The 14,836-nt window shown below is 26.7% G+C and overlaps 2 protein-coding genes across 5 annotated transcripts in view; both read left to right on the top strand.

The window, feature by feature from the left end:
• The first annotated feature begins 1,364 nt into the window (after positions 1-1,364).
• Positions 1,365-1,799, top strand: LOC136092012 (uncharacterized). The gene has a single exon (XM_065819733.1). It carries the CDS (start codon positions 1,365-1,367, stop codon positions 1,797-1,799), a length of 435 nt encoding a protein of 144 aa, XP_065675805.1.
• Positions 1,800-5,485: 3,686 nt separating this feature from the next.
• The window catches only part of LOC136091295 (uncharacterized), a 131,627-nt gene continuing 122,276 nt past the window's right edge, over positions 5,486-14,836 (top strand). For 2 of the 4 annotated variants that reach the window (XR_010643874.1, XM_065818678.1), the window contains exon 1: positions 5,497-5,589. The gene's annotated coding sequence lies outside the window, so the exon portion shown is untranslated. Of the gene's footprint in view, positions 5,590-14,836 lie in introns of all 4 variants that reach the window. The other 2 variants (XM_065818677.1, XR_010643875.1) reach the window with 2 other exon arrangements.

The raw sequence follows: 14,836 nt of genomic DNA, 5'->3' as shown, positions 1-14,836 counted from the left end.
CTCTTGCATTTTTTTCTCACTCATCTTATCTCATCCATTCAGTCACTCGCTTTTTTTTTCATTTTTCTTAGCCTTAATCCTTAATATTTTTGTTCTGAATTCTGCTTTTTTAACATTATTGTTCATATTACTTCTTTTTTTAATACTTGTATTAATGTTACTTTCTTTATTATTTCGTTGTTTTTTTGTTTTATTTTTTTATTTTACTAAGGTGTCACTCCATTGACTAGTTTTTAACTATATGAGTGACATCAAACCTAACTTTGTAAATTATAATTAAATTTGTAATTTTTTGATTTTATGGTTAAATAAATGAATAAACATTTGAAAAAGGACTAAAAATAGAAAAATTTATTAGAAATTGATTTTTTACGCGATTTATGAATGCAATTAACAAACGGTTTCAAGCATCAAGTTTAGCAAAACTTTATATTATTTCCATATCAAATATATATCTAAAGTTTTCCTCAATTGCTATAGATGTATTGGAATATTTAAAATTATCAATGGACCGCTTTGCAGATCACTTGTCATTAAGATACAGATTATTATGTTCAGATATTGTCAACAAAAACAAGACTATATTAAAGCGATTCCAAAAATGAATCAAAACGACTTTTATCGTTCATTAATATCAATATATTTTTAGGGGGTGGTTACATGAGTGAAAGTCAGCCCGGGTTAAAACTACAGCCCGGTGCCGGTTTGAAAAAATCTTCTTATTACATAGCCGTTTTCATCCCGGCTTCAATTTCTTCAACCCGGCCGGGATAAAAAAATTAGTGCTGGGATGAAAAAGTTAGTACGTCTACTCATGTAAACAATTTGCAATTAGTGTTGTTTATAATTCGACCGTGCAGTCTACTTACAGCACTTATATTGCAATTTAAGGGTTATATTAATCGCATAGAAATTATTAGAGACCAAACGAAATTTAGCACTTACTGTGTATCTACGCACACGAAAAAATAGCTTGCAACGTAAGAAAAAGTAAGGCTTATGAATAGAAAACCTAGAAATTTTTGGGTGGAAAAAGGAAGAACTGGTTTATGGTGGCAAAATATGATAGGCCCAAAAGTCCTTGAAATATGCTAAAAAAGAAATTTTCGAATGACAAAATATTTTTTTATCATAGATACTGTTGTAAGTCCTAAAATGAACTGTTCAAATAATCTTTTTTTAACTACAGACAAAAAACTAACAATTACCAAATATTACTTAAAAGATGCTGGCTCGCTTTGGATGACAGCAAATACTTTTGGCATTCCTCAATGTTCTGTTTCAAAAACTGAAATAGCTGTGTGCAATGGATTAATAATATTGTTGGGACTAAATATTTACATCTACCTAAAAATAAGGAGGATATGACAAAATTAATTTCTAAGTTTGAAGTAAAGTTTGGTATGATACAAGCCTTTGGAGGTATTGATGGCATTCACGTCGAACTAAATCGTCCTTTAAAAAATGCTCAAGACTATTTTTGTTATAAGCAATATTTTTCATTAAATGTACAAGTAGTATGCAATAGTAAAGGATACTTTATCGATGTAAATGAAGAAAAGATGTTTACAAATTCTACTATAAATAAAAAATTAATTGAACCTCAAACATTGTACAGTTTAAATGGTTATCATTCAATTTTTAACTACTTGATTGGAGATCCAGCATACCCATTAACAAGTTTTTGCATAAAGGAATTTCAAAGTTGTTATAATAAGGAGGAAGGAATTTTTAACAAAACATTAAGCTCGGCAAGAAATCAAGTTGAATGTGCAATTGGCAGATTAAAAGCAAGATGAGGATTTTCAATGAAGATAGTCGATATAAAGATAGAAGCAGTTCCTACTGTTATTTATTCTTGTTTTGTTCTTCATAACTTTTGCGAAAAAAATAAAAACCTATAACTTAAATGAAGAAGAGGCAGAGTAACAAATTGAAAGACATCGCGCTGATGCATTGGAGAGACCAAACCACCGAGACAGTATTTACTCTTCTCATAACCCTGAAGGTGAATATACACAAAAAACGATTTTAAAGTACATATGAGAAAAATAGCATAAAATAAAAAATAAGAACACAAAATAAAAAAAACACAAAAATTTTTTTTTATAAAGACTATTTTTAACTAATTGTTGCTATTAACAAAAAAAACTAAATTTTACAACAAAGTTTTTCTTTTTTTTTTTTACTTAAGTTTAAAAAACAACTGCTGACAAATGTTTACTAAAAAGTAAAAGAAAAATATTTATAATAATAAATAACTAAAACAAGCTTGAGTGTTTTAATTTTATCACAGGAAAAAAAAAATGAGTACAACTTTTATGATACAGCAATATTTTTATTCATTTGTTTTCATTCCTTGCATTAATAATTCCATTGATTTAGAAGTCCCTGGGCAACCTGTATAATAGATTCTCCATTGATGCTGAGAATGTTTCATTTGAATGTCTTATGGCTTCTGCAATATCTCTTTTAAATCGAGCATCTTCTTTAGATTTATTGAAAAAAGTTTGATTTCTTTGTGATGCACTTAATTGTCTCTGCATGTGACGTCGCTTATTGTCAAAAAATTTTGGAATAATTTCGTTGTTGTCATTTTTACGTTTCTTTTTTTTTAGTTAAAAAATCATTTACAACAGATACATTATCTGGGGTATGTAATAATAAAGAGAAATTAGCTTCATTATTGTCTTTAACACTGCGTAATCTAGAACATGTATCTACATCATCTGTATTATCAACTATGCTACCTTCAGTGCTAACTGAAGCAATTGATACATCTTCTGTATTTTTGTTATTATCAAAAATTTCTTCATTAACATTATATGTTGATATCGCAAAAGATAATTGTTCTATAGAAAGAGATCCACCCCATAATTGAACAAGATGATCATGACTGATGTAACAGTTAATGAAAAATTCTGACGAATTTTTTTGATTTTTTCTTGAACTTTTGTATAACCTCTTTTAATTAGAGATATGTCAGTTTTATTTTGTTCGGATAACACATTTTCATTTCCTGGCTCGATTCTATAAGGATTTATATCCCGGGGAAAAATTCAACCTGTCCATCATATGACTATAAATTTTAATTCGTAACAATTAGAATAACCAGGTGGGCCGAAAATTCAGCGAAGGTAAGCGGGCTAAATCGGGCCGGGCTAAATCGGGCCGGGCTAAACTTCACCCATGTAATAATCCCCTTAGATCCTTTAAAGTAAGCTCAATCAAGTGAAAAGATATTTAGCTAATAAAATATAAGTGATAATATTGAAAATTCATTTGGTGATTATGTTAATTAAGAAATTATATAGTTCTATTTTTTTTATTCATGAGTTTTTTGTTTTTATATTTCTTAAACATTTTAACAATTGTGAGCATATTAACACTTCCTAATTATTTTTATTTACTATTTCTTTTTTTATTTGTTAGATTCTATATTATTTCAAGTTGTTATTTTTATATATACTTGTATGTTACACTTATGTAGTATTTTTTAAATTGGGATTAGCGATATATCTAAAGATGTTTTTTTCTTACTCCAGCAATTTATATATATATATATATATATATATATATATATATATATATATATATATATATATATATATATATTTATATATGTATGTATATAAATATAAATTATGTTAGTGTATTTTACAAACAGAGTGCTGAATGTTCTTAAAGAACAGAGCTATAATAAATTAGTAAAAACACTTATCTAATTTTAGATAAGTGTTTTTACTAATTTATTATTGCTCTGTTCTTAAATTTTATAAATTTTATAAATTTTATAAATTTTATAAATTTTATAAATTTTATAAATTTTATAAATTTTATAAATTTTATAAATTATATAAATTTTATAAATTTTATAAATTTTATAAATTTTATAAATTTTATAAATTTTATAAATTTTATAAATTTTATAAATTTTATAAATTTTATAAATTTTATAAATTTTATAAATTTTATAAATTTTATAAATTTTATAAATTTTATAAATTTTATAAATTTTATAAATTTTATAAATTTTATAAATTTTATAAATTTTATAAATTTTATAAATTTTATAAATTTTATAAATTTTATAAATTTTATAAATTTTATAAATTTTATAAATTTTATAAATTTTATAAATTTTATAAATTTTATAAATTTTATAAATTTTATAAATTTTATAAATTTTATAAATTTTATAAATTTTATAAATTTTATAAATTTTATAAATTTTATAAATTTTATAAATTTTATAAATTTTATAAATTTTATAAATTTTATAAATTTTATAAATTTTATAAATTTTATAAATTTTATAAATTTTATAAATTTTATAAATTTTATAAATTTTATAAATTTTATAAATTTTATAAATTTTATAAATTTTATAAATTTTATAAATTTTATAAATTTTATAAATTTTATAAATTTTATAAATTTTATAAATTTTATAAATTTTATAAATTTTATAAATAAGTTTATAAATTTTATAAATAAGTTTATAAATTTTATAAATTTTATAAATTTTTTAAACATTGAGTTTTGTGTGTATACTGGTAATAACAACTAAAGTTTAGCTAGTTAAAGACTTTTTATAAAAAGTTTGCTAAATAAATTGCAATTTTCGAGGGTTTGGAGACTAGCCAATCTATTTAAAGACATTTATCAAGTAAAACCCTAAAGTTTGATAAATTCAAATTAGGTTTTTTAATATGGGCCTGGTATGTGCTGACAAAGTAAAAATGGAGCTCGCAATAAGCCTCCCTAAAATTTTTTTTAGTTTGCAATCGTCCTTTCTACTATCTTATATTATCTAAGATTAAAAATTGGTTCTGATAAGGTTTTTCTAAGATAAAAAATCTTTTATAAGACTACCAATATAAGTTAAGAAAATTGTGCACATATAGCGAACATTTTAAAACGGTCGCGTAGTTTAATTACCTACTACAAATCAAAACTAAATAAGTTCGAATAAAAAAAAATTTATTTACAACCCTGGTAACAATACATCATGCCTAGTCGTATATTGAAACGTGCAAGATGTGCAAATGCAAGTTTCTCATTTTTCAAGATGGCGGCAAAAAAATGCTTTTAATTATTATTTTCCTTAAATATTTGTATATTGCGTTAAATTTTAAGTTTTTTTTTGTCTGTTGGTATTTTATATTTTTTAAAAAAAATTTGAAATACCAAGGGAAAACTCTATAAGAACCATGTTTTAATAATGTTGCGCGTTGTTTAGGGTTAACATATGTCCTTTTTTTACGATGGAGATTAAGTTAAAGTCTAGATTAACTAAATATTTGTTCCTAGTTATCAAGTACACTTAGTTAGTAATTTTTTACAGTTGCCTCTGGGTTTTAATTTTAGTATGGCTTATATTTTGGCACACTTTTCCTATGCAAAAAAAAAAACTACTGGTTACCCTAGCAACTGGTAACCTTAGAGTTGTTAGACAATGCAGATTATTGAAAGAACTTTAATTGTTATTTTATACGCGATACAAAAATTTGATTAAAGTAGCTTAAACAGCGTATAAGATTGGTAAATAAAAAAAAGTTAAAATAGGAATGATTAAAATTTTATCAGGTATGTTTTTACATTAAATATTGAAACAGCTTATTTTGTGTTGTTTACAATGTTAATTTGTTTGTTGATATTTTATATATATTTTATATTTATTTTTATTTTCTTCTGGTTATTATGGTGTTCAGGATGACCTGATAGTCTTTCCACCGCGGATAAGCATTAAATTAGAAAGTTTCAGCTTTCTTTTTCACCATTGTTGCTTTGAAGACTTTTTGGATACAGTCAGTTAGACATTTTGAAGTTTTTGCTCTAAAATTGTTTTTTTCTCATTTCTGTGGTTTGGTTATGGATTTTGGATAAATTGTCAAACTATTTTATACTAATAAATAAACTAACAACGTCATATGAAACAAATAACAACGTCATATGAAACAAATAACGTCATATGAAACAAATAACAACGTCAGTGAAAGAAACACTCTTTTATTTACTCGATGTAGTTAAGGCGATTTAAAAATTATTCAAATTCTTTTACTCGGAATTAGCATGATTTTGTCAGCATATTCTGATTTTTGTTGGACATCACTTTCTTTTCTGATTTTTTTTAGACATCACCTTTTTTTTTTTTAATACTATGTTTTCTTAGACAAACTAGATACTTTAAGATTTATATTGGTTATATACCACAAAACATCATTATTTTATATTCAAACAACAAAACATAATTATGCTATATTCAATAACTTCGGAACCGTTAAACTTTTAAAATGACCCATTTTTTCTGAAGCTAATTGAAGCCAATTGAAGCTAATTGAAGCTAATTGATCCATTTTTAATTTCCATTTAATTAAAGCAGTAAACTAAATGCCACACTAAAATTGGTGCTAACAAGATTTCTTTGTGTTTTCAATGAAAAACATGAAAAAGTGGTCATACAGAATCATGCTTTTTTCTTTAAGTAACTTGTGGGGCACCATAAAAAAATTGTAATTGTGGAGGCATCTTAAGTGCTGTGACAACCACTTTCATATGATAAAACAGTTACTACTCGAGCTATGTCTTGAAAAAAAATTTAAATCGTTTGACATCATTAGGTCTGCGAAGGGTCGAAATTCGGGTTTTTTGGATGTCAAAGTAATTTATTAATTTTTAAAGTTCATAAGTTTTAAGGTATCTTTTTCAATATGTCTATCGGTAAGTATTATTATTTTGTAAACTACAATCCATAAGCTTTTTACTTCAGTAAACAAAATTATTGAAAAAATAGTTGATATTAAAAATAAAGCGAGTGTTTTATAAAAATAAATATGGAGTAACTTCAAACAGTATTTGTAGCCCTAAAGCTATAGAGTAGTACTCCATTGTGTTACTAACAATTCTAAAAATTATTCTTTTTAATATTTACAGTCTATTTTTAAGAGATTTATGTAAATATAATACTAGGAGATTTAATTTCGGTACAAAGCCATTAGTTATTGACGCTTAAGAATGACATTTTAAACGATAAATTATATGGGTTTCTGAAATGTGATTTCCCAGCTAGCACACATACGTTGATAAATCGGTAGAACAATGTTGCGCGTTGCGTTGGCCCAACATCGTTAGAATGTGCGATTCATACTATTAATTAGATTACCTAATTAATGTATTAGTGTAAACGCGTCAACATTGCTGATGACGTATACACTTATTTTAATATATGATCATGCATCTGATTAAAGACGCATAATTCATGCTTTGGTTTTTTTCTCTTAATATTTTGCCGCTTAAAAATATTACAATAACCAATTATATTTTACAATTTTTACATTAGTAACGACAAGACTTCTAGAAGATCATGGGGATCTTGTCATGAAGCCCTTTACAATATATGGTTAATTTTAATAAAAATTATAAATGTCTTTAGTGACATAATAATACATCTTTATGCAAAAACATTTAAACACAAAGATAAATCGTTAAACCAAATAATATACAAAGTAGAACAACTACAATCAAAACAAAAAAACATTTGAAAATAAATCAAGATATTTTTTAATTAAAAATATAATTTTTTTAAGTTTTTGTTTGAATTAAGCAAAAGTCAGTTGGGTAGAAAATTCAAAATTTTGTGAGACTATTTAGTTCCTAAGATAGGCACCTCGATAAGAAACAAAAAACTGGTCTTTGCTTTTACGGCAAAAAGGGGCAATAAGATTGTTATTAGTTTAAAATTATTTTCATTTCTTTAAAAAGTTTTTTCGTATGAAAAAACCAATTTTATTTTTGCGTGAGCTGCGTGTTTCTGATGAAGGTAAAGAGATTTTGGCTTTGTTCTATGAGTGCTTCCTGATATAATGACAATGTATAAATGAATATTATAATTGTGTTAACTGGTTTTTACATAATATATTTCTTGCTTTATAGAGAATTTCGATGCATTTAGCAATTTTATTGAAAGTATTATCAATATGATTTCTCCAAGATAGATTTTCACCAATCTTATATACTCCGAGAAACTTTGTAAATTTTTCTCTTTTTATTATTATATTATCAATTAAAAGGTCTGGCATAATATGAGACTATTTTTTTTGAAGGTGGGTAAAAAAGTGTTTATTTAGTTTTTTCTATATTTAGAGGCAAACTATTTTGCTCAAACCAAACAGAAACTTTTTTTAATTCATTTGTCATATTAGTAAAAAGCATATTAATATCTTTATGAGACAAAAATAAATTTTTGTCACCTGCAAAAGTTATTGTTGTTCAGTTTGATGATTTATGAAGATCATTTATATATACTAGCAGTAAATTAAGGTGTCACCTTGTCTTGTATACTAGCAGTAAGCAACCCGTAATACGGGTTTGTAATAATTAAATAACAATTTAATTTGATATATTATCTGAAAAATATAAAATACAAATTTATCTATATATAGGGCTGCCATTGTCCCGGTTTTTCCGCTGAAAAACGCTATGAAAGCTTTAATTAGTTTGACGTTGTGCTCTCCTCTGTAAAAATCGGGACAATGGCAGCCTTATCTATATAATATAATCTTTTTGGTTTTGCTCGTTTTTATTGGTCTTGGCGTTTAGTATAGATCACGTAACCTAAGGCATTATGTTCTTGTTAATAACAGCAAGCACCAGAGAAGGAAAGCCAAGTACAACTTACCAATGCCTGAAAAAAAAAAAGACCATCTAAATCTACAAAAGCATTATTTTACATATTTGCTATTGTATTTTAGAATAATTAAGCTTATTAATAAAGGGGAGCATTATTTTACATATAATTGTGTTCATGAATTAGAGACTCGTAAAACATTTCTTAAACATGGTCATAACCAATTATGGTACCAAAAAATACATATGAGCTTAGTAATAATAGAGTGTTCCAATAATACTCTACTTTATTAATGAACTTTCGTTAAACAGAGAGGATACAGGCTGTGTTTCACAGGCACTGTGTTAAAAAAAAGTTTCAATAAACTATTATATTCAAACTTAAGTTATTGTTTTTAATGACAACGGCAAAAAAATATATTAGAACAAAATAGCTATAGCACAATTAATTGCAAATCTGATAACAATCTAATTAATAATAGTTATAAAAAACGGCGTCACTTCTGCGTTTTTTTATATTGCTTGTGGCTTTCTTTTATGTGGCTTTATGTTACTATATGCTTTTATCTGGCTTTTATTTTATTTAGCTTATGGCATGATATTTCCTTCTATAAGAAAGAGAAAAATATATAAAAAAATATATTTCCATAATCAACAGAAAAATAGTTCTTATAAGTTATACAAATTTTCTATGCTATATACTTTTTATTTACTTTTTTAATGATGCTCACAGAACCATCTCGAGAAAGGGAAAGGCAAGACACCCCTACGCCCCCCTCGTTGATAGTTCGCAAATGTCAGCTAACGAGGACATTATTATTTTTTTTTTTTATCTTAGTCGGCAAAAAAAATTTTTTTGACCTTAGTCGGCAAAAAACAGATACGTCACCCACCCCTCCCCTTCAAAATCTTTTCGGGACGGCACTGGATGCTCATAATTTATATCAAGGTACCCATGGGTGGGGTACCTTGAATCAAATTTATAGTTTTACAAGTTTAATCTCTTATATTTTGTTATCTGATGAATATAATTTTGTTGGTATAAATTTATTTTATAAATTAAATCAATTGCCTAAAAAAAAAGCGAATTAAAAAAATTGTTACGAAGCAAAAACCTAAAGTGTGTCATGGTGCCCCACTCTCCCCTATATATATATATATATATATATATATATATATATATATATATATATATATATATATATATATATATATATATATATATATATATATATATATATATATATTCACAGTGGCGTGTAAAATAATAGGTAATTGTTAAATAATTTGACTTTTCGTACAAAATAAGTACTTGATAAAAATCTAATTCATAATAAATAGTTATTCTACAATTAAATCAATTATTAACTAATATTTTTAATGTAAGGAAACAATTTTTGTAAAAAACAAAATTTGTTTACTAGCCTATATAATTAGATTATTTTTAAAAATATTCTACTGTGCGAAAAAATAGGGAAATTAAAATTAAGTACATATTTTTTTGGAAATAATGAACCATAATAAGTAAAAATTTAATTTACTTATGGTTTAATAATATTTTATTTTTATACCCTTTACTCGCAATTATCGCTGCACATCTTTTCTGCATGGTATCAACTAATTTTTATCATGTACTTATTGAAATGTTTTTCCAAATGTATTTAGTGTTTTTCCAATTCTCTTCTTTATTTTAGGTCTTAGGAAGTTTTCCTAACTCATTTTTAACATATGCCCAGAGTTTTTCTATCGGATTTATGTCCGGTGATTGGGCTGGCCGCTTCAAAATCCGAACTTTCTCGTTATGAAACCAATTTTTTACTATCTTCGCTGTATGCTTTGTGTCATTATTTTGTTGATAGACCCAAATCAAAGGTAGGTTTTCTTCTGCGAAGGGTAGCATAACATCCTGCAGTATATTTAAATATATTTCTTTGTTCATATTTTCTTTGATCCAAAAAAGGGAACCTACTCCATAATATGAAAAGCAACCCCATATTTTAATATTTCCACCACCAGGCTTAACCATTTTGAAGGTATATCTAGGATCATATTCTTTTCTTTTTGGTCTTCTGACATATTTTTTCAGTGCATCTGACCCAAACAAGTTAATTTTGGTCTGATCAAAGAATATTTTACCATTTTGTAGATGGCCTTCCCACGCGTTTCCTAACAAAATCTTTCCTGTTTTTAATATTATTTAGTGATAAAAATGGACACTTCTTAGGTACTTTGACTTTAACATATTATTAAGTAAGCCTTTTTCTAACTGTCGAAGCATCAAGTTGCAGGTCAAGAGTAGTTTTTATTTCTATTACCTTGCAAAAAGATTTTTTTTGATTTAAAGAACAATATTTTTATTATCTCTTCTAGATGTTTTCCTCTTTCGACCACGTGTTTCGGGTGTATTTTTTTTTTAATTGCATTGCAAACTATATTAATTGAACAGTCCATTAAATTTAAAAAATTTTTCAAAGTTTTACCCTGGTTTCGTAAAATTTTGATTAAATTTCTTTTATCTTCCGAACAATGTGCGTTTTTTTTATTTCTTCTAAAAAAATAAATATTTTTATTTTAAGTCAACAAATTTCATAGTAACTGTTAACAAGATTCAATCTTTCAACTAAATAAATTAAATTATTATTGTAAATAATTTTATTTTAAATATACATTATTAATTCTTTTGCACACCTTAAATTACAGTGTTCATAAAAAATCAAATAAATACATGCACAAACTTGTTTATACATCACCAGCAATCAGCGCAATATACATAAAAAAGTGAGGTTAGAAATATATGTGGGATTCTCGCGTTTATGTCAAGCATATTCATAAATATAATGTAATAAACGCATTATACTTATTATTACCTATTACTCTGAACACCTCTGTACACACACATATATATATGTATATATATATATATATATATATATATATATATATATATATATATATATATATATATATATATATATATGTATATATATATATATATATATATATATATATATATATATATATATATATATATATATATATATATATATATATATATATATATATATATATATATATATATATACGAACAGGGACGGACGCAGGGTTATAATTTACCCCGTCAAAAAAAAAGCGCCTTACGCCATGTTGTAAGTGATGCAACTACGCCCACTATCAAATATAAAAAAAGAAGTAGGAGGGTTAGCGCAAGGGCGGATTCGGACCATAAAGTAAAGATCCAGACCATCGATTTACAGGTTTAATGATTTTTTAAGTAGGCAAGTGCAAAAAACAGAATTTGCACTACACAATGTTATCCAAATTTCATGTCACTTTGAAACAGCCTCGTTAATTTACTAATCACTCCAATAGCCTTCCCCTATGAATCCCTTTAAATCTTCCTGCCATTAGGCTGGAGGATTTAAAATGATTTTCTTTCTATTGCAGTGAGAAGCTCATATCTTAGTTTTACTAAGAAACTTTTTTTTTTTAAATGCGTTTTTTATTAAAAGAGTATAGAGCTGTAGATTCTTTTCTACCATTCTGGTATAACATATTTCAATAATAAATATATAAACCAACAAATGATTGTTTCGCCCAATATCAGGGCTCATCAGCATGTCTAAGAACATATTTTATTCCAGACATGAACAATCGGAAAAAGAAAAATTAATAACAGAAAAGAGAAAGACACAAATACAAATAGATTTATATACATAGTCAAATAAAAGATTATATATATTTTTATATTACAAGATTTTAAAAAAAAGTTTTTTTTTCAGTGTATGCCTGAACAATGACCACTAATCATATATAATCCCAAACAAAAGTATGGGGTTACATATAAGCCGTCCTGCTAAGGACACCATTGATGTCTTGGTCTTCCAAGGAGTTTCCATGCATATTTGTTAGCTGTTGTAGGAAGAGCGGTGATAATGGAAAAGAATTTTTTAATATAAAGTAGTTGGTGTGTGTTAGAATAAGCAGCATGCACACTAATCATTGAAATGAAGTTGTCATTTTTTTACAGAAAATCTTTTAATAACATTATTAATACAAGGAACAATTTCTTGATGGATATACATTAATATAAAACCGTTAAGTCGATCTTCTGACATTGTTGTTCTTGTATAGCCTTTTAACAGACGCATAACAGAAAAACTCTTCTCCCATTAAGAATCCTTAAGCTATATTAACATTTTCAAATCCAGGAAATAATATTGATTTAAGAGTTAGGAATATTATTCATCATGCAAACATGATGTTTCGTAGCAGTTATTTTGAAAATTATATATATATGTATATATATATATATATATATATATATATATATATATATATATATATATATATATATATATATATATATATATATATATATATATATATATATATATACATATATATATAATTTTCAAAATAACTATATATCATTTCTGATGATAACAAATTTATTTTTATGAGCTGTAATAAGGTGAAATATATATATATATATATATATATATATATATATATATATATATATATATATATATATATATATATATATATATATATATATATATATATATATACATATATATATATATAATTTTCAAAATAACTATATATCATTTCTGATGATAACAAATTTATTTTTATGAGCTGTAATAAGGTGAAATACAAATAAGTTCAGTCGATGGCTATGACAATATGTATACGAAGCCTTTGAATTTAAAATTAGAACCTGAGCAGAAAGACCATTTGTATACTCAGAGACAGAACTGGCTTCATCATATCCATAACTAATTAAAGTTGCTTACACAATTAAAACAGATTCACTTATAGTATTAAAATAAAATAAGATAATTATTTTCGAAGAAAAAGTAAAGTGACTTACCACAGAGCAATACAATGTTTTTTATTGTTTTTTAAATAAGACAGCATACAAACTTCTGCACATATATTTCTTCTCATTGTGCCATCATAATGGAACAATAAGAAGATGTTGATATCAACAAAACGACTTAAAAGATCTTTATTAGTAACCATTTTTTTTATTTTTATTAATAAATTTATCCAAAATAGTTTCATAAAACATATTTGCAAGATCATCAAAGTACAAAATCCTTATACAAAATTGTCTGTTTTTAATCTTTTTATCTTCTTTTTCTTCTTTTTCTTTCGGCATTTCCCGTTTTGGGGTTGCCACAGTTGATCAAACTCCTCCATCTAGCCCTCTCACGAGTGTCCTCCACTGACACACCAGCCACTCTCATATCCTCCACCACTGCATCCATAAGCCTCCTCTTAGATCTACCTCTCCTCCTCTTACCTGGAAGTTCTATCCCCAAAACCTTCCTGCCAATATAGCTCTCCTGTCTCGTGTGTACATGTCCAAACCATCTGAATCTTGATTCTCTAACTTCATCTCCAAAACATTCTACATGTGCTGATCTTCTAATAAACTCATTTCTGATCCTATCCTTCTTCGTCACTCCAAATGAGAATCTTAACATCATCATCTCAGACACCTCAATCTCCCTCACTTGTCTCTTTGTCAGTGCCACTGTCTCCAGTCCATACAACATAGACACTTTGTGCCATCCACACCAATCTGTCTGCACTCTCTTCTTTCCCTCTATTTCATTTCCTCCTTTACTCTGTGCCCTCGACCCTAAGTAGGTAAACTCGTCGACCTTCACCAAGTTAACTCCTTTAACTGGACCTGTCTACCGTCTGCCCTCTCATTCACACACATGAACTCTGTTTTAATCCTGCTCACTTTCATTCCCCTGCTTTCCAAAGCATACCTCCATCTTTCCAAGTATACCTCAACTTGCTCCCCAGTCTCACTACAGATCACAATGTCATCAGCAAACATCATAGTCCAAGAGAACTCCTGTCTAACTTCGTCCGTCAGTCTGTCTATGATAATTGCGAACAGGAAGGGACTCAGGGCTGATCCCTGATGTAGTTCTATCTCTACTTTAAACCTGTCTGTCATTCCTACTGCACATCTCACTGCTGTCACACTGTTCTCATACATATCCTGCTCCACCCTGGGATACCCTTCCTCTACTCCTGACCTCCTCATACAACACCCCACAGCTCCTGTCTCAGAACTCTATCATAAGCTTTCTCTAAGTCCACAAACACAATGTAACTTTTTCTGTCCTTCCCAATACTTCTCCATTAACACTCTAAGAGCAAACAAAGCATTTGTGGTGCA

The sequence above is a fragment of the Hydra vulgaris genome, chromosome 15 (assembly GCF_038396675.1).
Source record: "Hydra vulgaris chromosome 15, alternate assembly HydraT2T_AEP".
Taxonomy (NCBI): Eukaryota; Metazoa; Cnidaria; class Hydrozoa; order Anthoathecata; family Hydridae; genus Hydra; species Hydra vulgaris.
This window is presented reverse-complemented; position numbering and strand designations above follow the sequence as displayed.